The 25,139-nt window shown below is 57.0% G+C and overlaps 1 protein-coding gene across 6 annotated transcripts in view; it reads right to left on the bottom strand.

Annotated features, from left to right (window-relative positions):
- ESPNL (espin like) overlaps positions 1 to 25,139 on the bottom strand; it is a 32,887-nt gene that overhangs the window by 6,197 nt on the left and 1,551 nt on the right. Inside the window, exons 2-6 of one of the 6 annotated variants that reach the window (XM_003813095.7) lie at positions 24,727 to 24,917; positions 22,598 to 22,784; positions 19,367 to 19,549; positions 11,291 to 11,422; positions 1,663 to 1,777 (exon numbers count right to left, since the gene is read on the bottom strand). In XM_003813095.7, coding sequence (XP_003813143.2) covers positions 1,663 to 1,777; positions 11,291 to 11,422; positions 19,367 to 19,549; positions 22,598 to 22,784; positions 24,727 to 24,917 — 808 coding nt within the window. Of the gene's footprint in view, positions 1 to 1,235; positions 1,475 to 1,662; positions 1,778 to 6,640; positions 6,848 to 11,290; positions 11,423 to 19,366; positions 19,550 to 22,597; positions 22,785 to 24,726; positions 24,918 to 25,139 lie in introns of those variants that run through there. The other 5 variants (XM_034955464.3, XM_034955465.3, XM_034955467.3 and 2 more) reach the window with 5 other exon arrangements.

Genomic DNA, 25,139 nt, shown 5'->3' with positions numbered 1-25,139 from the left:
CACAATTATACACACAGACACAATCACAGAAACACACACAGAACAGACACACAAACACAATCACACACAGATACACAATCACACACAGATAGACACAACCACACATACACACACACACAATAACATACAGTGACACAATCACAAAGACACACACAGACACAATCACAGACACACAGACACGATCATACACACAATCACACACACAGACATACACAATCACACACACAGACACAATCACACACAGATACAGTCACACACAGAGAAACAGACACAGAACAGACATACACAAACACAATCACACAGAATCACACACGGATACACAGACACAATCACAGATACACACAGACGCAATCATACGCAGAGACGCAGACACAAGCATACACAGACACAATCACATACACACAATCACACAGACACACAGACACACAGAAACAGACACACACACAGACACAGACACAATCACACACAGATACAGACACAATCACACACAGACACACACAAACACAATCACACACAGATTCACACAGGCACAATCACACACACACACAAACACAACCACACAGAAACAGACACAGAACAGACACACAATCACACAGATACACACAATCACACAGACACAATCACACACTGACACAGACACACAAATACAAACACACATACACAGGTATAATCATACAGAGAGACACAATCACACAGAGACACACACAGACACAATCACACAATCACATACAGACACACAGACACAATCACACAGATACACAGACATAATCATGCACAGAAACACAAACACAATACACAGATGCACAGAACACACACACAATCACCATACACACACATACAATACACACAGACACACAGAGAGACACAATCACAGACACAATCACACACACGAACACAATCACACACAGATGCACACAGACACAATCACACAGACACAGACAATCACACAATCACAGAGACACACAATCACATAGACATAATCACACACAGACACACATGAACAATCACACACAGATACACACAGACATAATCACACAGACACACAAACACAGACACAGACACAACATACACAGATACACACAGACACAATCACACACACAATCACACACAGAGAAGGGTCCTCGTATCTATGTGTATCACACACAGAACACAGACACAATCACACACAGAAGCACACTCCCACATGTGAGTACAGGGCTGCAGCAGGGCCCGTGGAGGAAGCTCGCCCTCATTACCTGTGGCACCTGTTGATAATTCCACTCCACTCCACTCCACTCCACGCTGGTCACAGACCCCTAATGGTGGTGGCCCACAGCGTGAGGACTGTTGCTTGCCCTGCTAGCCCATGCATGCGAGGTGTGCTGGGGTCTGAGGGACAGCAGCCCATCCACAAGGGGCCTGGGCCCAACCGGCCCGTCTCCCCGCTTTTACCCCTGGATAAGTTGCTGTAGCTGTAAGTGCCCACCACGGAAAATGCGAATCCTCACGTTTCCAAAGCACCAAAGACAGTCAAGGAAACCTGGAAGCAACTGGGGAGGGAGGGTGATGGGGTGCCCGGCTGCCCGCAGACTTGCCCACCGGTCCAGGACCTCGGAGGGGAGGCCAGTGGCACCCTCTCCCAGGCCCATGCCCTGGGTGGCCCACGTGGGGCTGTGCACTCACGGCTGGGGTTCCCTGGCCCTGGGCCTCCTCTTCTTCCATCCTCCAGGGAGCGCCTCGTGGCCAACAGTGGAGGTGGGGGGAACGGTGGTGGTGGGGGCGTCATCAGCAGGGGCACCTGTGGGTGGATGGGCCTGGTCAGTGGGGGACCCCCGTGGGCTCTTCCCTGCTCACCTAGACAGGGGCAGGGGCACCCAGTGGACGAGCCTTGGGGAGCCTGTGCATCTGAGAAGGGCTGGGACAGGTAAGGAGGTGGCAGGAGAGGGGCAGGTCCTTGATCAGGGTTCTGTCCCAGGGTCATCTCCTGCCTGAGTGCCATCACTTCCTGGCACCCCACCTTGGTTCCCCGCCCACTTTTGCCTCTATTGGGTGGGCCACCCCCATCTCAAAGCTCAGCTTCCAGGCTCCCTCTGGAGGCAGCTGAGCTCTGGGGCTCCAGGCACTGGGTAGGGCCTGGTTTCCAGCTGTGCCCAGCGCCCTGTGGTCTCACAAAGACGTGTGCACGCATATGCACACACACACGTACACTCTCCTGCACACACATGCATGTACTCTCCTGCACACATGCACGTACACTCTCCTGCACACACACGCATGTACTCTCCTGCACACACGCATGTACGCTCTCCTGCACACATACACGTACACTCTCCTGCACACACGCACATACACTGTCCTGCACACACGCATGTACTCTCCTGCACACACACGTACACTCTCCTGCACACACACACACACATACTCTCCTGCACACACGCACATACACTCTCCTGCACACCCCCCTCCCCGACTGCCCTGACTCCTGTGCTGTGGTCCGCCTGGAACTTCAGCCCTGACATGGGGCCTGTCAGTGTCTTGGGGGTGGATGGCCAAGTGAGAAACCTGGTGAGGAGAGGGAAGGGCAGTGGACTAGGATGGGGTCCCCAATGTGCCCACCAGCCGAGGGCATGGGCAGCCCTTGTCCCCAGCCAGCAGGGCCGCATGCCACCGTCCCTCTGGGCACCTCCCTCACTGTGCCTGTCAGACCAAAGCTCTTGTCCCTGCCCTCCAGTGGGCACTGGAAGCCAGACGTGGCCATCAGGGCTCCAGGGTCAGTGCTAGTGAGAGCCCTGGGCAGAGCAGAGCACTCAAATCGGCCACGATTCTGGACATGTGGCCTGGGCCCAGGGCCCGTCGTGGGAGGGGGAGGGACCCATGCTGCAGCTTGCTCGAATGCACGGCTGTCTCTGCCTTCAAATTCGTTCTCCTTTCCGAATGCAGGGCCCCCATTTTCCTGCTGCACCGGGACCGGACTGCAGTGAAGCTGGCCCTGCCTGAGCAAATCTCTGGCCTCCCTAAGCCTCCCTTGCTCATGGACAAGGTGGCACAGGCTGCTTCCCGGCAAGGATGCTGGGTGGCCCCTCAGCCACCTCCCCTCCAGGACCCTCACCCCACTGGGCCACGGGGGAGGGAACACAGTCTGAAAGCCCATCTGCCCGGCCCCCACGCACCTCACTCCTTCCAGGAATCTGTGCCCACAGCCCAGGAACCCTGGTGCGCGGTGGGCTGGGGAGCAACCGCCCAGCCCCAGCCCCGGAGGCCCTCAGACGCGAACTGCAGAGTGCAGGGAGCGCAGCCGTCCTGGGACACCGGGGGCTGCTGAGGCTGCCGCCCCCAGGAGTGGGAGGTGTCACATGAATATTTGAAGGCCGAGGTGTCAGGTGGCCAGGCGGGCTTGGGCCGGGTGTGGGATCTGTTACCACGGAACCTTTAACTGTCCACAGAGCAGGGGCCGGGGAGGGGATGCTCTGGGAGATGGAAGGGGACCTGAGATCCCTGGGCCCCATGAGAAGAGAGACCACCCAGAGGAATCCCCAGCCCCACCTACGGTACGGCCCCCAGGGCACAGATGGGGAAACTGAGGCTCAGAGAGGGCAAGGGGCTTTCTCAAAGCCCCACAGCCGGGCTGCCGCAGAGCCGGGATGAGAGTCTCACTGGAGACCTCAGTCTTTGCTCCCTCCAGTGCCCCTGAACAGCTGCTTCCTTGGTGGGGGACACCACAGAGGTCAGCCTCTAGGGAAAGACCAAGAACACAAAGCCTGGCTGTCCTTTCTGGGCCACTTCTCAGGGCTGTGTGTGCAGGGAGCGACTGAGGGACTAGGAGTGACTTGCTGTCTGCTGAGCAACGGCGTGTTCCCCAGACTCAACGGTCCTCAGAGGAGATACAGATCTACACGGCACAGCTGCCATCGGGACCCAACTCGCACCACCTGGGACTCGGGGGCAAGGGAACGCCACAAAGCATGATGCGTGCTCCCTGCCGTGCTGAAGGAAGGTCCTCCGTCTTGGACCCAGGAGTCTGGTGTCTTTCTCCACGTTCAAGACATAGTGAGAGGCTGGCATCGCTGCTTCAACCAGGGCAGAGTCAGACTCCAGACCAGACACGGCCAGAAAAGCCAGACACAAGTGGTGTCACCGACAGAGGTGGGCTGAGCCCTGCCTGGAGTGGGCCCCTCAACAGCAAGGCCACCCCAATGCCCCCGCACTGTCCCCTGCCCAGCCAGGACCAAGCCGGGAGTGGGATGGTGCCTCTCGCCTCCTCTCTGACCCTGCCTGGGAGCCCTCAGCCCCCTCCCTGAGATGGAACCTGCTGTCAGTGGAGAGGGGCCACCCCTGGCAGAGTGAGGGGCTTGGCAGGATGGCAGCGGCCCTCTTATGCTGGGGAAGACAAAAGAGGTGGAAGTTAGTCTGGGGCTCAGGGGACTACCGGACTCTGGCCCCAGCACAGCACCTGTGGCCTGGGGGACCTTACTTGAGGTCCCTGTGGCCCAGCCCTGCTCCACTCCTCACCAACGAGAAGCCCGGGACACCACCCCCTGAGCCTCCATTTCTTCGCCTGTAAATCAGAGTTCTTGGAAATTTGAGGGACTATGGAGAGCACCTGGCATGGGCCTGCATGACAGTGGCATTCAGACCTTGACGCTGCTGCCACCCTCGGTATTAGGATGGTCTCTGAGTTTAACAGGGATGAGAAGTCTGGCTGTGGCGTTTCCCCGGCAACGGGAGTGACCACACCCCTGGCTCCTATAGGAAGGCCCTGGACACGATGGAGCCTCAGGGATCTGGAGGCGCAGATGTCAGGGTCCTGTCCGTTGGGGTCTTAACATTTAGACATGTGCTGCCCCGAATCCCAGCATTGGACAGTTGCCCTGAGGCTGGCGGTCATGTGGCCCCACGGCCCCGCCCGCTGTCCCTGTCCCTGGTTTTTGGTGAGATTTGAGCACCGCGGAGGCTGCATGCATTATACATGGAGAGCATCGTGGTGAGCCAGGTCACAGGCCTGTAATGCCACCCGGTCAGAGAGAATCACGGCCCGCGGATGGGTGCCGGACACCCGTTGCCATGGCTGAGATTCCATTACTGGCTGTGTGGGTGCCACCCTTCCCAGCGGGAGGAGAGTGCCCAGGAAGCCTCTCACCTTCTCTGGGCCTCAGTTTCCTCATATATAAAATAAAGATGTCTTAGTACCTTTCTGGACCAAAGGGGAGGGAGTACCCCTGTCCCGAGGGCCCCCCAGGGCAGGCGCCTCATTGGGTGCTCGAGGAGCTTCTCCTCTACCCAGAAAACAAGGCTCTGGGCCGGGTACGGTGGATCATGCCTGTAGTCCCAGCACTTTGGGAGGCAGAGGCGGGAGGATCACTAGAACCCAGGAGCTCAAGACCAGCCTGGCCGACATGGCCAAACCCCGTCTCTACAAAAAATACAAAAATTAGCTGGGTGTGGTGGCGCACACCTGTAGTCCCAGCTACTTGGGAGGCTGGGGTGGGAGGATCACTTGAGCCTGGAAGGCTGAGGCTGCAGTGAGCTGAGATTGTGCCACTGCACTCCAGCCTGCGTGACAGAGACCCTGTGGTGAGAAAATTGGGGTTTAGAGATGCTCAGAACTTGCCAGTGCCCCATGCCCAGGAAGGGCAGCACCAGTGCTGGCGGGTGGGGGTGAGTGGGACAGCCCTGGACACCATGGGAGATGCCAGAGGCTCTGCTCCCCGAGCATGGAGGGTTCTAGTCACCATTCCTGCCCAGACAGGGCACTCAGAGCCCCACAGCCAGGATCCCAGCTCCTTGGCTAGCAGAGGGGAGGGGGCCTGCCCCAAGGGCAGCCCCTGGCCTTCAAGACCGCATCCCTCATTGCGTGGAGAGGGGCCCCAAGGCCCAGGGAGGGTCAGGGCTGGCCTTCCCTAGCACCCTGAGCAGATCCCGAGCTGGGCGGGCCCCACAGACCCAACACAAAGGAGGTACCGAGGGGGCACCTCCCACAGGGCAGGTCTCAGCACTACTGTCCAGCATTGCTCCCCAAGCTGCTGCTGCTCTTGGAATGCACGAGTCCCCTGGGGGCAGATACAGGCTGTGCTGTCATGGGGAAGACGATGGATTTCACTACCTCTTCTGAGGCCAGCTCGGAGGCGGCCAGTGTGGGCAGCCCCTGCGGACTGCATTCTCATCAATATTGCAGCAGGCACACGGCCTCCCCCAGCCCACAGCTGACAGCCTGCCCTCCCTCAGAGGCCTGAAGAGGGGACAGCTCCAGTGGTGAGAGACGAGCAACCCCTGCCGTCACCAGACCCTCCCAGAGGGAGAAGACGGAGACAGGCTCCAGTCCCCACCCCGAGCTCCCAAACTGGCTCCTGAAGCTGCAGACTGAGGAGCCGGGAAGGCCCAGGGGTTGGGTTTTCATGCGCCGGGCAGGGGGCGCCCAGGCACGGGCAGGAGGGGTCTCTGGATGGGAAGGACGTGGCGAGCCTAACACGACCCGTCCTCCACTACCACGGGGTCTGGGGACAGAAGGCAGAGGCGCTGCTTGGACAGAAAGCCCAGGCATGGGACCCCAGAATGGCTGGGGCGGGAACAGTGTCAGGGACTCCCAGGAGGTCGGGCGGGGCTGTTCCCTTGTGCCAGGGGCTTGTGGAGGCTGGGACACCCGCAGAGCTGCTGCTGTCCCCACCTGCTAATCTCGGCTGCCATCCAGGAAGGAAGTGCAGGGAGGGGCCCAAAAAAGGCCAAGGCTGACCCAGCGGCCTTGAAGGAGCTGTGGGGAGACCCAGGCAGCTGGCACTCCTGGGCTGTGGGCCGTGGAGCAACATCTTCTGTGGCAGAAGCCAGCAGAGCGCCACCACCTTCTCAGCCAAGCCAGAAAGACAGCCTTCTGCTGAACCAGGACCCGCTGGACATCTAGCAAGCACACCATTTAGTAAATACGTGACTTCCAACAGTGACTGAATTCTAGTTCCTGAAACTGCTGCACCAGGGAAAAACCAGGGCAGAGCCGTGCTCCCCGGAGGCCACCTGAGCCACCTGTGCAGCACGGCAGGACTGGTGTGGGTTTCCGTCAGTGCCAACAGAGGCCCCAGTGGTGGCAGTGTGACAAGTGTCCAGCAGGCCCCAGGGGCTGGGGTGGGGGGGACTGTGGCTCTGCCCCAGTTGGTCCCAGATGCTCTGAGGGGACACATCAGAGAAGAGGAGGCACAGCAACCCCTTGGGGAGACAAAGGGTTTGGGGGGTGGAGGGCGATGACACCTTCCAGGCCTCAGTCCCCTCACCCGAAAAGAAGGGCCAGGTGATTTCAGAACACCTTCCTGAAGGGGTGACCAGTAAAATAGGTGTGGCAGAAACCCAGCTAGGTTAGAGGGATTTGTCACGTAACTGCCCTAGGCCTCCCCTCCTCCATCTCCCCTCCTCCATCCACCTCCCCATCCACCTCCTCCATCTCCCCTCCTCCATCCACCTCCTCCATCCACCTCCTCCATCCACCTCCTCCATCTCCCCTCCTCCATCCACCTCCTCTATCCACCTCCTCCATCCACCTCCTCCATCTCCCCTCCTCCATCCACCTCCTCCATCCACCTCCTCCATCCACCTCCTCCACCCACCTCCTCCATCCACCTCCTCCATCCACCTCCTCCATCCACCTCCTCCATCTTCCCTCCTCCATCCACCTCCTCCATCCATTCCTCCTCCATCCACCTCCCCATCCACCTCCTCCATCTCCCCTCCTCCATCCACCTCCTCCATCCACCTCCTCCATCCACCTCCTCCATCCATCTCCTCCATCCACCTCCTCCATCCACCCTCCTCCATCCACCTCCTCCATTCACCCTCCTCCATCTACCTCCTCCATCCACCTCCTCCATCCACCTCCTCCATCCATTCCTCCTCCATCCACCTCCTCCATCCACCTCCTCCATCCACCTTCTCCATCCACCCTCCTCCATCCATTCCTCCTCCATCCACCCTCCTCCATCCACCTCCTCCATCCACCTCCTCCATCCACCTCCTCCATCCAACTCCTTCATCCACGTCCTTCATCCACCTCCTCCATTCACCCTCCTCCATCCACCTCCTCCATCCATTCCTCCTCCATCCACCCTCCTCCATCCACCTCCTCCATCCACCCTCCTCCATTCACCCTCCTCCATCCACCCTCCTCCATCCACCTCCTCCATTCACCCTCCTCCATCCATTCCTCCTTCATCCACCTCCTCCATCCACCTCCTTCATCCACATCCTTCATCCACCCTCCTCCATCCACCTCCTCCATCCACCTCCTCCATTCACCCTCCTCCATCCACCCTCCTCCATTCACCCTCCTCCATCCACCCTCCTCCATCCACCTCCTCCATCCAACTCCTTCATCCACGTCCTTCATCCACCTCCTCCATCCACCCTCCTCCATCCACCTCCTCCATTCACCCTCCTCCATCCACCCTCCTCCATCCACCTCCTCCATCCACCCTCCTCCATCCACCCTCCTCCATCCACCTCCTCCATCCACCTCCTCCATCCAACTCCTTCATCCACGTCCTTCATCCACCTCCTCCATCCACCTCCTCCATCCACCCTCCTCCATCCACCTCCTCCATCCACCTCCTCCATCCAACTCCTTCATCCACGTCCTTCATCCACCTCCTCCATCCACCTCCTCCATCCAACTCCTTCATCCACGTCCTCCATCCACCTCCTCCATCCACCCTCCTCCATCCACCTCCTCCATTCACCCTCCTCCATCCACCCTCCTCCATCCACCTCCTCCATTCACCCTCCTCCATCCACCTCCTCCATCCAACTCCTTCATCCACGTCCTTCATCCACCTCCTCCATTCACCCTCCTCCATCCACCTCCTCCATCCACCCTCCTCCATCCACCTCCTCCATCCACCCTCCTCCATCCATTCCTCCTCCATCCACCCTCCTCCATCCACCTCCTCCATCCACCTCCTCCATCCACCTCCTCCATCCATTCCTCCTCCATCCACCCTCCTCCATCCACCTCCTCCATCCACCCTCCTCCATCCACCTCCTCCATCCACCCTCCTCCACCTCCTCCATCCACCCTCCTCCATCCACCTCCTCCATTCACCCTCCTCCATCCGTTCCTCCTCCATCCACCCTCCTCCATCCACCTCCTCCATCCACCTCCTCCATCCACCCTCCTCCATCCATTCCTCCTCCATCCACCCTCCTCCATCTCCCCTCCTCCATCCACCTGCTCCATCCAACTCCTTCATCCACTTCTCCTCCATCCATCCTGTTCCATCCACCCTCTTCCATCCACTGTCCTCCATTCACCCTCTTCCATCCATCCTCTTCCATTCATTCCTCCTCCATTCACCCTCCTCCATCCACCCTCCTCCATCAATCCTCTTCCATCCTTTCCTCCTCCATTAACCCTCCTCCATCCACCCTCCTCCATCAATCCTCTTCCATCCATTCCTCCTCCATTAACCCTCCTCCATCCACCCTCCTCCATCAATCCCCTTCCATCCATTCCTCCTCCATTAACCCTCCTCCATCCACCTCCTCCATCTCCCCTCCTCCATCCACCCTCCTCCATCCACCCTCCTCCAACCACCCTCCTCCATCCATTCCTCCTCCATCCACCCTCCTCCATCTCTCCTCCTCCATCCACCCTCCTCCAACCACTCTCCTCCATCCATTCCTCCGCCATCCACCCTCCTCCAACCACCCTCCTCCATCCATTCCTCCTCCATCCACCCTTTTCCATCCACCTCCTCCATTCACTCTCCTCCATCCACCTCTTCCATCCATTCCTCCTCCATCCACCCTCCTCCGTCCACCCTCTTCCATCCACCCTTCTCCATCCACCTCCTCCATCCACCCTCCTCCGTCCACCCTCTTCCATCCACCCTTCTCCATCCACCTCCTCCATCCATTCCTCCTCCATCCACCTTCTCCACCCACCCTCCTCCATCTACCCTCCTCCATCCATTCCTCCTCCATCCACCCTCCACCATCCATTCCTCCATCCATTTCTCCATCCACCCTCCTCCATCCAACTCCTCCATCCACCCTCCTCCATCCATCCTCTTACATCCATTCCTCCTCCATTCACCCTCCTCCATCCATTCCTCCTCCATTCACCCTCCTCCATCCATTCCTCCTCCATCCACCCTCCACCATCCATTCCTCCATCCATTCCTCCTCCAACCACCCTCCTCCATCCATCTGCTCCATCCACCCTCCTCCAACCACCCTCCACCGTCCATTCCTCCATCCATTTCTCCTCCATCCACCCTCCTCCATCCATTCCTTCTCCATCCACCCTCCTCCATCCAACTCCTCCATCCATCCTCTTACATCCATTCCTCCTCCATTCACCCTCCTCCATCCATTCCTCCTCCATCCACCTTCCTCCATCTATTTCTCCTCTGTCCACCTCTCCTCCATCCACCCTCCTCCTTCCACCCTTCTTCATCCATTCCTCTTCTGCCCATCTCTCCTCTGTCCACCCTCCTGAGCTCTCCCCCCTCCATGTATCCCTCTCCTCATTTTTCACTCCTTTGGCCTCCCTGCCCCATTCATTCCTCCTCTGTCTGTTCCCTCCCCATCCATCCCTTCCTCTGCTCACTCTCATGCATCCACCTGCTTTTCTGTCCATTTGCTCATTAGTTCATTCAGCAAACACTTGTTGAGCCCTGTCATGTTCTAGGGGCTGGGGACCAGTGGGATAGACACGATCCCTGTCCTTACAAATGGGGAAATGAGAGGCTATGGGGTCCCAGGCTGAGAGACGAGAGCCAGGGCTGGAATCTGCTGCCTTCTGGCTGCTGCAGGGCTGTTGGCCGCCTTGCGATCACCTCTGGGAGGTTCCGTTCCCACTCCTGGGGCTCCTCAGTCTGACATACATCACCCACGTCACCCACGAGGAACTCTGGCCACCGAGGCTCTTGAGTCACAGATGTGGTCTCTGTGACCCAGACGAAAGGCATGGCCTGGCCAAGTTCCAGCCACAAGCCCAGGCCGGGCCCTGGCCACAGCCATGGCCCCAGGCCCTGTCACATGCCCTCTGTCCTGACCCCCGTTACAGCCCCTGTCCTTGTCACAGCCCTGGCCCCACCCCTGTCACAGCCCCTGTCCTGGCCCCTGTCACAGCTCCTGTTACAGCCTGGCCCTAGCACTGGCTGCCCTGTGGCGCCTCAGTCCTGCCCAGGCCCTTGCTCCTGGCTCCAATGCCATGTATGAGTTGGACATGGTGAGCTTCCCAGCTGACTATGCTGCAGGTTCAGCAGTGGGGTCCTGGCTGGGGCCTGGGCCCACCCCCCATGCCTCCAGGGCAGCTGGGGACCCTGAGCCTTACCGGCTGGGCCACCTCCCGCAGGTACTGGGCACAGTCCCGGTGTCCGTGGTACTCCGCCAGGTCTGCCGCCGTGTAACCATCTTCATCCCGCAGGGAGGGGTCCACGTGGTGGGAGACTAGGGTCTGGCAGCACTGCAGTGAGGAGGGCACATGTATGACCCACCACGACACAAACCAGGTGCCCATGGGACTGGCCCTGTGCGGGCCGCTCCCCTGCCCCATGGCGCAGGCTGCCCTGATGCCCTTCCCAGCAGGGGCAGGACTTGAATCTGGGCCGTGGGGTGCCAGAGACCTGCCTAGGAGCCCCCAAGCCTCATCCCACAGCCACCCCGTTCTGGCCCAGACCGTACCAGGCACTGCATATGAAGCAGTGCTGAGCTGACAGGCATCAGGGTGCCCCGTCCAGACCCCTCACAGCTGCCATGGCCCAAGTGTCAAATGCAGAACCAGTTTCCATGTTTGCCACCCTTGGAGGTATGGATCAACGCATGTGAAGAAACGAGGCTCAGAGAGACAAGCAGCCGGCCCCTGCCCCAGGGACTCAGGGCTACCTCCTGCCACAGCCCCACTCTCCATGGGACCATCCTCCTGGCCCCATGAGGTTCCCCCCTAGTGCCTGGAGCACCAGCTCATGCCTGACCAAGCCGCTCACCACCTTTACCAGCCACACTGCATGCTCCCACCCAGCCAACTTGGGGCCAGGACCCTCCTGTCTCCTTGTACCTGATGGGCTCTTGTGATGGAAATGGGGAGGAAAAGGGGAGGGAAGGAAGCTGGGGAGGGAGTCCACAGGACTGGAAGGCTAGAGGACATCTTGGCCTGTGAAGGATTCAGATGGAAGAGGGACAGGGGACCTCAAGAATGAATTCTGTACTTTATTCTGTAAACATTTCTGTGTCTATTTTGTAGTACTAGGGAAACAAAAACGAACTCGAGTTAGGCGAACGCTGTGTTCACAAAACTGTGCCTTTGACCTAAATGTATCTCTGAGATAGACCAGCTGGGCCTCAGCATCTTTGGGTGACACTGAATTGAATGAAGTAAGAAGTTGTGAGACCCTTGGCCGGGCGCAGTGGCTCATGCCCGTAATCCCAGCACTTGAGGAGGCCAAGGCGGGTGGATCACCTGAAGTCAGGAGTTCCAGACCAGCCTGACCAACATGGTGAAACCCTGTTTCTACTAAATACAAAAAATTAGCCAGGCGTGGTGGTGGGCGCCTCTAATCCAAGCTACTTAGGAGGCTGAGGCAGGAGAATTGCTTTAAGCCAAGAGGCGGAGGTTGCAGTGAGCCAAGGTGGCACCACTGCACTCCAGCCTGGGCAACAACAGTGAAACTCCACCTCAAACAAGTTGTGAGATCCCAAAGGAATTTTCAGCTCCTCTCTGGACTGCAGTGCCTCACCTATAAAAGGTGCAATTAGTGTTCATTCTCTACAGATAAATACAGGTTCAGCATGCATGTGGAGCGGCAGGTATGCCATGCCGTGAGTAAACACAACGTGACGCTGTCGTGTGTGGCAGGGGGCCTGGCAGCGAAGTCCAGTGGCCTTGAGCTCATCTGGCTCTGTGACTTGCTGGTCAGAGAACTTGGCCAGCTAACTGGGCCTGTCCGTAAAGTAAGGACACCTGCATTGATCTATGGCCGGCAACACCAGCCTCCCTCGCCCCTGGCCCCTACCGACACTCAGCTGCGCAGCTAGCAGGTCAGCTTGAGACCTCAAGGGTGAGTGCCTTGTCCTGGGGGAATCCTCTGGAGGGCTTCCTTCCCCTCCCTCCTCTGCCCTGAGTTCCATGGCCTCCAAGGTGGCCACAGCCTGAGGAGGCCACAGCGCCACCAGGGGAAGGTGGACAAAAAGATAGAGCCCCGCTCCCTGGAAGCCCTGCAGGTCCGAAAGACCAGTGCCAGAACCGCCCTAAGATCAGCTCCAGAACCGCCACAAGACCAGAGCCAGAACCGCTGCAAGATCAGCTCCAGAACCACCGCAAGACCAGCGCCAGAACCGCAGAGCCACAGGGCTTGTCACTGCCTGAGGATGATGACCCTGCGCCTCTAAGCCGCGGACTGGGGTGTCTGCTCGCGCACTGCCTGCCTTCCTGGCTGCCGCGCTGCCCTCCAGAGAGTAAGCAGCTCAGCCCGGGGGCCGCCGGCTCTGGCACAAATATGCAACCCTGGTCGTGGTGCGAAAGCTGCCACCCATAGCGTGGCCAGGTGCCCACAAGGCTTTATTTGTGGGCACTGACATTTTAACTTCAGATGAGTTTCATGTGTCATGAGATGTGATTCTTTTTCCTTTTCCCCATTTAAAAAGGGAAAAACTATTTTGAGCTTGTGGGGCCACACAAAATCAGGCGTGCGCACACCCCTTCCCCGGGGGCTGCTGGGAGGCTTGAACCAGATAACGCCTGAAGGCTCCTGGAGGCCCAGAAGGGCTGAGCCAGTGGCTGGTGTGGCTGAGGAAGCAGGAAGCATTTGTCAGATGTGCAAGGACACCAGGGCTGGGGAAGCTGGGGCAGGTCGCTGAAGCCAGTTGCTGGAGAGAGGCACTGCTCCCGGAGGCTCTGGGCTGGGGGAATGGCAAAGGTCTGCCAGGGTGCAGTGGGTGTGTGGGTGGGTGGAGGCGGAGCGTCCCCAAGGAGCTGTTGCTGGGAAGAGGAGGCCAGGATGCGGAGGAGGGGAGTTACGGGGTCTGCAGGAGTATGAGGGGTGTCACAGCAGAGGAAGGGGGACAAGTGTCAGACCTGGCCCCAGATGATGCTGGGGAGAGAGGGCAAAGCCCTGACAGGAACAGAGCCATGGGGAGGAGGAAGGGAACCTCTCCCCCAGAGTGACGGACCCCATCACCGCTGGGATTGTCAGCAGAGGGTGGGTAGTGACAGACAGAACTCTGTCTGGAAGTCTGTGCAGAGGCCACAGCAGTGGAAAAGCAGGTGAGCAGATGGATCCACTCCAGGGAGGAGAGAACCAGGTGGGTCAGACCAACCCACTGCCCAAGGACGTGAAACACGGATTCACTGTAAAAGTCACCTGCTGACAGCCTCAGTAAGGTAACGCAGAAGTCAGGAGTGACACGGCCACACTCAGGAGAAAAGGAAAGCCTGGGGGGTGAGGGGTGTGGGGGAGCCCAGCACTCAGAACTGCCCTTGCCCTGAGCCTGGGCTGACGACGGAAGAACAGTTATATGATGTGCCGTCCTCCCGCAGCCTCAGGGGACCAGGGAGGCCAGGAACCGTGCGGGTTCCATCAGGGGTGGGGGCTCTGGTTGACCACCTCCCGATGTGGCCAAGGGCTCCACCCTCAGAGAAAATGGAAGCCGGACGCCAGCCAGGCCCCTGGTTCCTGTCACGGAGGTGGTCCTGGGAACTTCCTGCCTGGAATGCGGATTAAGATGATCCTAGGCCCACATGTGCCCAGCAAAGGCAAATAAGATATTGCCAAGGCCTCCAGTTATGCCTACGCTTCATTTTTCATGTCAGCATACGTCAACAAAAATAAAAATACAAGGAAATAAAATACCATGAACAAGAACCAGAAGACCCAGCCCACAAAGAAATAGAAATAAAGCTCTGAGAACTAACAGACAAAAAACAACTGTGCTTACTACTTTTAAATAAAGAAAAATCCAGGCAGCCAGATCACATCTCCTCAAAATAACAGAGTAAAAATAAACCCCTAAACATTAGTAATTATACTGACTATAGATGGTCTAAATGCACCAATAGATAAAGACTGTCAGGCTGATGAAAAAAATTAAACATGACTGCATGTGGTTAACCAGAGGTACTGGCAAACATAAGGATTCAGAAGGCTGAAAGCAAAGTATGAATAAGCTTCACCATCAAATAAGTATAGAAAGAAAAGTCATGTGTATACATATATCAGATAAAACAGACTAGATATGGGGTTCAAAATATATAAAACAAACAGTGACAGGATTGTAGGGAAACACAGACAAATCCAGAATAATAGCCAGGAATGTTCACACACTTCTCTCGATCCATTTGAAATCCAGTAAACTAAAATGTGCACCTATGGAGATCTGAAGAACACAATGACATAATGGACATGTAGAGAACAGTCTGCAAATTCTACAGTCTTTCCAAGAACACATGCAACGTTGATAAAAATTGACCATACACGGGGCAATAAAGTAACTTATCAAAAAATCAAAGGATTGAAATGACCAGAGCATATTTTCTGACCACAATGCAATTTGGACAGAAATTAGATAACTAGAAGGAACACCTTCGTATTTGGAAATTAAGAAACATAATTCCAAGGAATCCCTAGGGCAAATAAGAATCAAAATGGGAATTAGAAAATATTTTTTAACTGAACAATTATCAAACAGTGGGATACAGCTAAAGCAGTACTTAGAGGAAAATTTATAGCCTTCAATAAATATATTAGAAAAGAAAAAAGGTTGAAAAGTAAGTGAGGTAGGCACCCATCTCAGTAATTTAGGAAAGAAAGTAATAACAAAGATAAATGCAGAAATTAATGAAATAAAAAACAAACATACATTGGAGACAATTAAATGCTTTTTGGAGGACCTTGAGCAAGTTAAAACCTGATCGTTGGAAAAACTACTGACTAACATCTAGTGAGGCTGATTGAGACAAAAAAAGAAACACGAAAATACCCAATATCAGGAATTAAAAGTGGGGAAATTACTACATACAGACAATAAAGGATCATGAGGATATTAAAAATAACTTCATGCTAATACACTTAACAACTTAGATAAATTTGATTCCTAGAACATTTCTAGGAAATAAATCCTAGAAAAATATAATTTGCTGAAACCAATACATAAAAAATAGAAAGCCCTAGTAGTTCTATAATTAAATAAATTGAATTAGTAATAAAAAACCTTCCCTCAAAGAAACAGCCAGATCCAGAGGATTTCACGAGTGAATTCCACAAAACCTTTAAAGAAAAAAATAAGTCTAATATAACCAAAATGTCTCAAAAAATAGGAAAAGAGGAAACACTCCCTAATTCATAGCATATTTGGATACCAAAATCTAACAAGGATAAAACAAAAAAAGGACATTCCATGCCAATTTTACTCAAGAATATAAGGCCAAAAATCCTAAACAAAATGTTAGCAAATTGAATTCAGCTATATTTAAAAGGAATAATATGTCATGTTGAATTTATTCCAGGAATGCAAGGTTGGTGTAACATTTTAAAGTAATCAGGGTAGATCCAGGTATTCTAATGCTGGGTATACATATCCAAAAGATTTGAAGGCTGCATCTCAGAGATATTTACACACCCCTGTTCATGGTAGCATGATTCACAACAGTCAAAAGGCAGAAGAACCCAAATGTCCATTAACAGATGACTAGAGAAAGAAAATGTGGTATATACATACAATGGAATATTATTTAGCTATAAAAAGGAAATTCTGATGTGTTACAACAGGGATGAACCTTGAGGACATTATGCTAAGTGAACTAAGCCAGAGACAAATGGATAAATACTGTACAATTCCACTTATATGAGGTATCCTAAGTCATCAAGTTCATAAAAAACAGAAAGTAGAATGTTGCTGGCCAGGGGCTGGGAGAAAAGGGAGATGGAGAATTGCTGTCTGATGGCCATAGAGTCTCAGTTTTGCAAAATGAAAAAGTTGTGGAAATTCTGCTGCACGACAACGTGAACAGACTTAGCGCTGCTGAAGTGTGTGCTCGAAAATGGCTAAGATGGTAAATTTTATGTTACGTATTTTTTAATCACAATTTAACAATTAAAAAAATAATTAGTGTAATTCACACCATTCAAAGGATAACTAGGCCGGGCACGGTAGCTCACGCCTGTAATCCCAGCACTTTGGGAGGCTGAGGTGGGAGGATCATTTGAGGTCAGGAATTCAAGACCAGCCTGGCCAACATGGTGAAACCCCGTCTCTACTAAAAATACAAAAATTAGCCAGGTGTGGTGGTGCGTGCCTGTAATCCCAGCTACTCAGGAGGCTGAGGCAGAGGTTGCAGTGAGCAGAGATCGAGCCTCTGCACTCCAGCCTGGGCGACAGAGTGAGACTCCGTCTCAAAAAAAAAAAAAAAAGAATAACTAATGTGATATACTGAAACACAAAACCTATTAAAAATAACCATCATTCCTCTTTAGAGGCTGCTGGAGGATCAACTCATTGTTTTGACATTTTATTTTTAAATGGGAAAAAGCTGTCAGAGCCAAGAGGCATCTAAGGAGACTTGATAATTAAATATAATATGGCATCCTAAACGGGATCCTGGGACAGAGGAGGGACATTCGGTAAAAGCTAAAGGCATCTGAATGAAGTGTGGGCTCTAGTTAGTAACACTGTGCTAGTTTGGGTTCACTAATTGTGACAAATGTACTGTACTAACATAAGTTGTCAAGAATGGAGGAAAAGGCTGGGCCTAGTGGCTCACACCTATCATCCCAGCACTTTGGAAGGCTGAGGTGGGAGGATTGCTTCAGCCCAGAAGTTTGAGGCCTGCCTGGGCTCAGCATAGTGAGACTCCCATCTCTACAAATTTTTTTTTAAAAATTAGCTGGGCGTGGTGGCGTGCGCCTATAGTCCCAGCTACTCAGGAGGCTGAGGTAGGAGGATTGCTTGAGCCTAGGAGTTAGAGGTTGCACATGGTGATGACACGCTGTTGTGTGTTTTGAATTCCACAGTAAGTAAAAGGGAAGAAGTCTCTGTTTTGAGGCTTGAGTAATCTTCTTTTTACAGAGGGAAGCTGAGGAGCCGGAGGAGTCAGCTGATTTATTAAACTTCTTGGGCTGCTATCAAATATTTCATTTGAAAGAAGATTTTGCTGCTTTAAAAAAGCTTAAAAACCCCTGGCCAGGGGCCACTTACCCCTTCTGAGCCGAGTCTCCTGGGGCCTGCCTGAGCCACTCAGCAGAGCTCCTCCTGCCACCAGCCATCTGTCGGGGACATGCCTCCCAGGGCCTGCGGGTCACCCCTCCCCCCACTTCCTATCTCTGTCTAGGTTGGGGACAGACACTGGGGAGACAGAGCTGGGTTGTGCAGAGCTGAGTGGACGGGGGATGGTGAGAGGAAGGGCGGTAGTTGGGGGGCCTCAGAGAAAGATGCTTTCAGCAGCGCTGCTGGGAGCGGGTATTGGGTTTCCTCTGCATTCTGCCAAAGGCTCAGCTCTGCAGGGAATGCGTGCCTTCCGATGGCTCTGCGGCTGCACTGTGTGTGATTGTTTCAATGGCACTGCTGAGACTGGGTGACCCAAGGCCCTAGGAAGACCTTGGGTTCCAGCTGGGAGCAGTTGTCTAGACTTGCAGACCCAGAATGCGATGGTTGGTTGCACTTCCACTTAAAATCCGCCCAGACTAGCCTTGCAGAGGCCTGGAGCACGCTGCTGGCTCCCGACTGAGCAGCCTGGGCCCAGGAGGCTTTGGAAGAATGTGGGGAACCGGGAGACTTCATGGAGGTGAACAGACCCGACACTGCTCAGGACCGGATGGGGCTGGGGAGAAGTAAACTGTGTGCATTCTCCTGAGATGGGGCCTTGCCTTTAGTTGAGGTCGACATCGGGTGGGCACCCGGGCAGGGCCAGCAGCTTATGGCTGCACCCACCCTCAAAGGCTGGGCGTGGTTCTGATGTTGTTGAACATTTGAATACCATCCCTGCCTACGTGGGGTTTTTGGATGTCGTGTCCTTGAGGCTGGGCCATGTGAGCCCCCAAGATTTATCTGGGTAATAGCAAAGGGGCTGACATCACACCCCTGCACAGCTCTACTCGCAGGCTGCTCACGGCAGAGGGTCCGCCCCAAGGGCTGTTCTGAGAAGACTGTCACCAAGACCAAGCCCTGACCAGGCATGAGGGAGTTTCTGCGCGAAGGGAGGGAGGATGGTACGCAGGACGAGAGCATAGAGCTTGGATCTTGCCACTTGACCCTGGGCTCTTGACCTTGGGCAAGTGACAGTGCCACTTAGAGCCTCAGTTTACCTATCTGTAAAAGAGGGTCATCACTCTTACAGGGTTGCTGTGAGGGTCAGTGACACAGCACTGGGCATGGCTGGCACTTGTGACTGCTCACCCTGTCTCCCTCACGCCCACCTTACCTCCATCTGCCCGTTCTCTGCTGCGTCGTGGAGGGGCGTCCCACCCCAGGAGTCTCTCAGGACAGGGGCACCCATCAGCAGGAGTCGGTCTAGAATGGGTGTGTGGCCACCTCGGGCTGCAAAGTGCAGGGCCGTGGCCCCCTCATTGTCCTGTGCCGTGAGTCCGATGTCGGTGAATGTGACCTGGGGAAGGAGGAGCAGAGGGAGGAGCAGAGGGAGCAGCCACCCTCCCAGGGAGGAGGCACACAGAGTGGGAGGGGCTCGGAGCAGAAGTGAAAGTGGACTCTGGCTGTACCTCTCAGGGCACAGGGTACAACCTCAGGAAACCCCGGACAGGGCTGGCTCAGCACGTGCGTCCCCGTCACCCTGGGGCAGCAGGACCTCTGGGGTCCAGGTGGGGGTGAAGTGAGTGCAGTAGCTTAATTTGGAGACACCATGGTCCCAAATCTGAAAGCAAACATCATGGCAAATGAAAACACCTAGGGAAGAGTAAACATGTGTTTGCTATGAAGGAAGGAGAGAAGGAGAGAAGGAAGGGAGGGAGGGGCGGGGAGGGAAGAACTTCATTTGGCCCGAGGGTGGCGCTGCCTCGTTGTTGGGCATTTGCACTGAGCCCCTTTGCTGGAGCAGCGGGTCCTGTGGCCTCCCTCCAGGGCCTGGATTTGAGCCAGGCAATGAGGTCTGGGGCCCTGACCTGCCGGCCACCACCGCTGGAGCGACATGAGGCCAGCCCTGCCTCTGGGGCCTCATCTGCCTTCTGAAGGGCCCCTGCTCTGGTCCACAGCACCAGCCAGGTGACAGTCCTCTACACTGACTTGCTGAAACCTGTGCAGCTGGGACAGCCATGGGGCCTGGGCCTGCCAGTGGGACGCGGGGGTCTCCTAGGACAGCCTGCCTTCCTGACAGACGGGTGATGGGCGTGCTGGCTCCCCGCCTTCACCCTCCTTCCTGCCTTGAGTGTGCCCGCTTTCCCCACTGGGGAGGCCACGAGAACAGCAGAGCTGCCAGCAGCCCATCGCCTTCGGTGTGAGTGCCTCCTAGCGCAGCCAGGGCGCTCCTGACTGATCAGTACTCAGAAGTGTCTGTTGGGCAAAGCACAATGAGCTGGAAACAGAGACAGGGACAGGGCTGCCGTGGGGCTCCTTCGCATCTGGAGTGGCCTCTCTGGCCCTGAGACCCCGAGGCCTGCCCACTTTCTCCCCAGGAAGGGCCGCTCATGCCTCAGCACAGTCCCAGGGGCTCAGTGGACACCCTGCTTCCCTCCCTCAGGACCCCCTGTGGTGAGCTGCTGCTGCTCTGCCCACTGTGTGCAGCCGCCGCTCATCCCAGGAGCGGCGTAGTTTGGGAGGCTGAGGTCTGGAGTGAATGGGTCAGAACTGCTGGAGGGGCAAAGGGAGGACGGCCAGGGTGGGACCCAGGCCCAGAGAGCTTCCTTTGGGGTAGGCCGCTCCAGCAGGAGGAGCTGGAGAGGCAGCCCCGGGGTGGGGAGGGGCGCACTTGCAGGCGAGGCACCGGGAGGGGCTGCAGTCTCCACGAAGGGAGGCTAGAGGCCAATTCAGGCGGCCTTGGGGACAAAGTGGGCAGGCAGGCACCAGCCTGAGGATCTTGGGGCCACAGGGAGCAGGCCAGCGCCATCCCGAGCGCCCGGGGGCACGGTGAGCAGGCGGGACCCGTCCCAAGGGCCTCAGGGCCATGGTGAGCAGCAGGCGGGACCCGTCCCAAGGGCCTCAGGGCCATGGTGAGCAGCAGGCGGGACCCGTCCCAAGGGCCTCAGGGCCATGGTGAGCAGCAGGCGCCATCCTAAGGGACCAGGCCCCCTGTTCCTTCACTTGCCCGCCCATTGCTTCAGTAAACATCTCCCGAACCTGACTGCGTGCCAGGTGCGGGGAACGTAGCAGGTGGTGAAGTCCTGCACCCACGGAGCTCCTGGCGCCTACACGCCGGCTGGTGGAAACCACCACCAAGGCCAGGAGTCAGACATGCCGTGTGCCTGGTGCTGGTGCGCCGGCGGGGAGGAAAGCAGGAGTGAGGATGGTCGGGGCAGGCGGCTCCCCCCATAAACCAGTTGGGCAGGGAAGGCCCCAGGGGCAGCTGGGGAGCTGTGTGCCAGGCACAGGGTGCAGCGCATGCAAAGGCCCCGGGGGCAGAGCCAGCCTGGCTTGCTGGAGGAGCTGGAGCTGAGTGGGTGGGAGCCAGGAAACAGGAGGCCCCAGGCAAGCATGGGAGGTCTGGGGGCAGGCAGCTCTCACTTCTCCATCAGCAGCCACAGTGACCTTCCAATATGCCAGTCAGATCCTACTGCTCCTGGCTTCGCGCCTTCTGTGGCTCCCCAGGACCCTCAGGAAAGAGCCCCGGTCCTCCCAGCGCCTCTGTCTGCCTTTCCTGCCCATCCCCGGGCCCCATGGGCCAGGCTCTCCCCGCCTCTGAATGAGCTGTGCCCCCCTCAGGAAGTTGCTTTGGGCCCCACTCCTTGTCCGGCCGCCTCCTGTCCATCCTCAGTTCTGCCCCCAAGTCCCCTCCTCAAAGAGGGCCTCCCCTACTCTTTTTTTTTTTTTTTTTTTGAGACAGAGTCTCACTTTGTTGCCCAGGCTGGAGTTCAGTGGCGTGATCTTGGCTCACAGCAACCTCCGCCTCCCAGGTTCAAGCACTTCTCCTGCCTCAGCCTCCCGAGTAGCTGGGATTACAGGTCCCACCTGCTCTGCTTTTCTGTTGTAGAGGCAGGAAGTCCCCAGCCCCCCCTTGAAGATGGCACCTCCCCAACCTCAGCCACTGTGCTCTGGGGTCTCAGGTCTTCCTTCCCCAAAGAGGCCAGAAGTGGAGGAAGGTGGGGACTGGCCCGGGGATCTCAGGCGGCAGGGCCTGAACAAGTGGCCGAGTGGCCCGAACTGGGCACTGCTGGTGTGGGCGCAGACAAAGCACCCGGGCCACCACCAACTGTGAGAGCACCTGGGAGGCCTACCAGGACTTCCAGGGAGAGAGGGACTAGGAGAGCCCCAGGGGAGCCCTGGCACGACCCCACAGAGCAGAGTGCACTACAGGTGGTCAAAACTTTCGGGGCCCAGCCTGGCCGGAGCTGCAGATTCTCGGGAGTCATGGACCAGCTCATCAGATGCCCCAACAGCCCTGCGTGTCCTCAGTTCCCTCTGGAGCCCCCATCCAGGCTCCAGGCTCTGCTTGCTGGAGGGCCCACACTCCCTGGATGTCCCCTTCCCACCTCTGGCACCCACTTACCAGCCAGACGACGAGGGAGTAGTGGCCACGGGCGGCGGCAGCGTGCAGGGCGCTCATGCCGTCGAGAGCACGAAGGTGCACGTCAGCGCCACAGTCCTTCACCAGGAACTGGGCCAGGTGCAGGTGGCCCTCCTGGCAGGCCAGGTAGAGTGGGGAGGCACCACTGCGTGTCCGCTGGTTCACGCTGCTGCAGGGAAGGGAGGGTTTGGAGGCCCAGTCCCTGCCTATGGCTGAGCCCATCCCTCGGCTGCTTGGACTTCACCGCTGCCCCCTGGCCCTGCCCGTGATGACTGAGTTTCCCACATGCTTTCCAGCTGCTGCTGCGGGGTTCCCCCCTCCAGGTTGCTCCCCCAGGTGGCTGTGCAACCCCACTCTCCTATCCTGTCCTTTTCTGGACTCCTGGGTCCAGGTCTGAAACACACATCTTCTTAGACCTGCGGGGTCACAGTCTTGGCTTCCAGGTTCTCAGTTGTCCCAGTGGAGGCCCAGGATGGACCCCCGACTCCCTTAGGGTTTCCCTCTGCCCTGTGCCCTGTGGCAGATGGCGCTGGGTGCCTGGTAGCTGTGGAGCTGAGGGTTGCACTGGCTGGGCGGGGGTCACAGTGGCGGTGTGGAGGCAGGGCCAAAGTCACCGGGGAGGGTCAACTCTCGGGCTCGTGCCTGCTTTCCCGCCAAGCCTGCTGACCACGCCACCCTGTCCCAGACCCTCCACCTCCGGGCCCTTCCCCTCTCAGGAGGGGAAGCTGAGGAGTAATGAAGGGATCTCACGAGCACCCCCACACCTGCTCCCCACTTCTGAAAGACGAATCTGAGCAACTCAGGGTCCACCCCAGAGGAGAGTCCAGTCACAGGCCTCAGCTGGCAGAGGGGAAACAGAGGCTGGGAGCTGATTTGTCCAGGGACTTGCACCTGGGTTTGAATCCCCCTCCTCTCACAAAGTCCCCCAGTACCAGCCCCCCCTAGCAGCCTCTCCCCTGCTCCTAGCAAGGGGGACACAGGACCTTGGTGGCTGCTTCCTGGCCTTGGACCACACAGGGATTGTCCTGTGCACCTGCAGAGCCTGAGGGTCCACTCCCTCATGGAATGTGCCCCAAAGGGCTGCCAGTATGCCTTGGTGCCCTTCTCAGGGGAGGATCCGTGCTTTCACCAGACTCTGCCAGGTGTCCTTGACTGCATCCAGGGTTGGAACAGGCGGTGTCCAGCGCAGTGGCTGGGAGCAGGCCATGATGCAGCCAGTGGGTCGGGGGCAACTGGAGGGGGCATGGTCTGGCCAGGGGCAGCCACCTCTCGGCTGCTGCTGGTCAATGCCAGGCGGGAACTAGGCCGGGGGTACAGGACCTTCCCATTTGTGTGTGCGTGTGTGCGTGTGTGTGTGTGCATATTAACATGAAGCCTCCTGGTTTTCTTCTTTTTTTTTTAGACATGGTCTTGCTCTATCGCCCAGGCTGGAGTGCAGCCAAGGCAGTAGGAGGCAGAGGGCCCGTTCCTATGACAACAGTGGCATCTGTAAGCAGGGCGAGGACTGGAGGAGCTTCCAGGTGGGGAGGGAGGCCATCTGCCTCACTGGCTGTCCTGACCCTGGTCCTTCCTCGTTGCCCATCCACTAATTCCAGCAGGGGGCACAGGGCCCCAGAGACGATGAGGCCAGCGCCCGGCTCTAGGGGTCCCAGCACAGGGGTGGGGCAGTGCAGAGGCAGCTCCAGCCTCTGTGTCCCCAAGTCCACTAGACAGTCCTCACTCCTGTCAGGTGATGGGAGGGTGCCCTCACAGGTTGCCAGCTGCCCACGTCCCCAGCTGTTTTAGGTCCCGAGATGCCCCCAGGTGGGGCCAGAGCTGCCCTGGGCATCACAGCAGCATCTTGCCATCGTCACCGCCCCCAGCCACTCTCCAAGCTGAAGCACTGGCCTGTGTCCCCTTGGGCCCTGGCATGGCACTGCCACTGCCTGGCCTGTGGGTAGAGGCCTCATTGCCCTTGGCTCCTGCCAGCTCACCCCCACAGTGACAGCATGCCCGCCTGCAGGATTCACCTCAAAGGCCACCAGCCTGTCCTCTTGGCCCTCCATGGTGCAGCCTCCCCTTGGCCAGCTCGCCCCAGGCTGCCCCCCCAGGCGGGACTTTGGGCTCCTTACCTGCCATGCGCGGCTGTCAGGAGCTTGAGGCAGGTCAGGTCCCCACTGACGGCGGCGTGGTGCAGCGGCCGGGCTCCCTCCCGGGTCTCTAGCGTGGCCGAGTGGCCCTCGTGGAGCAGCCACTCCACCAGCACTGGGTGTCCAAAACGGGCGGCCAGGTGCAGCGGGGAGACGCCCGAGGCATCTTGGTCCTACCAAGCCCCGGGTAGGTCAGTGAGTGGGGGGTAGGCCATGAGGTCAGAGCCAGCTGCCGGAGGTGGGCCCTGGGCGAGGGCTCACACTGCCTGCAACCCAGCGAAGGGGCTTCCAGCTCCTTCCTCCTTCCCTCCGTTTCTGCCTGCAACATGGAGGGAGGTGCTCCCTGCTGGGACTGAGGTGAGAGGAGGGCCAGGACTCAGGTCCAGGTCTTGGGA

The sequence above is a fragment of the Pan paniscus genome, chromosome 13 (assembly GCF_029289425.2).
Source record: "Pan paniscus chromosome 13, NHGRI_mPanPan1-v2.0_pri, whole genome shotgun sequence".
Taxonomy (NCBI): Eukaryota; Metazoa; Chordata; class Mammalia; order Primates; family Hominidae; genus Pan; species Pan paniscus.
Note: the sequence above shows the minus strand (reverse complement) of the source record. Positions and strands in the feature narration are given on the sequence as shown.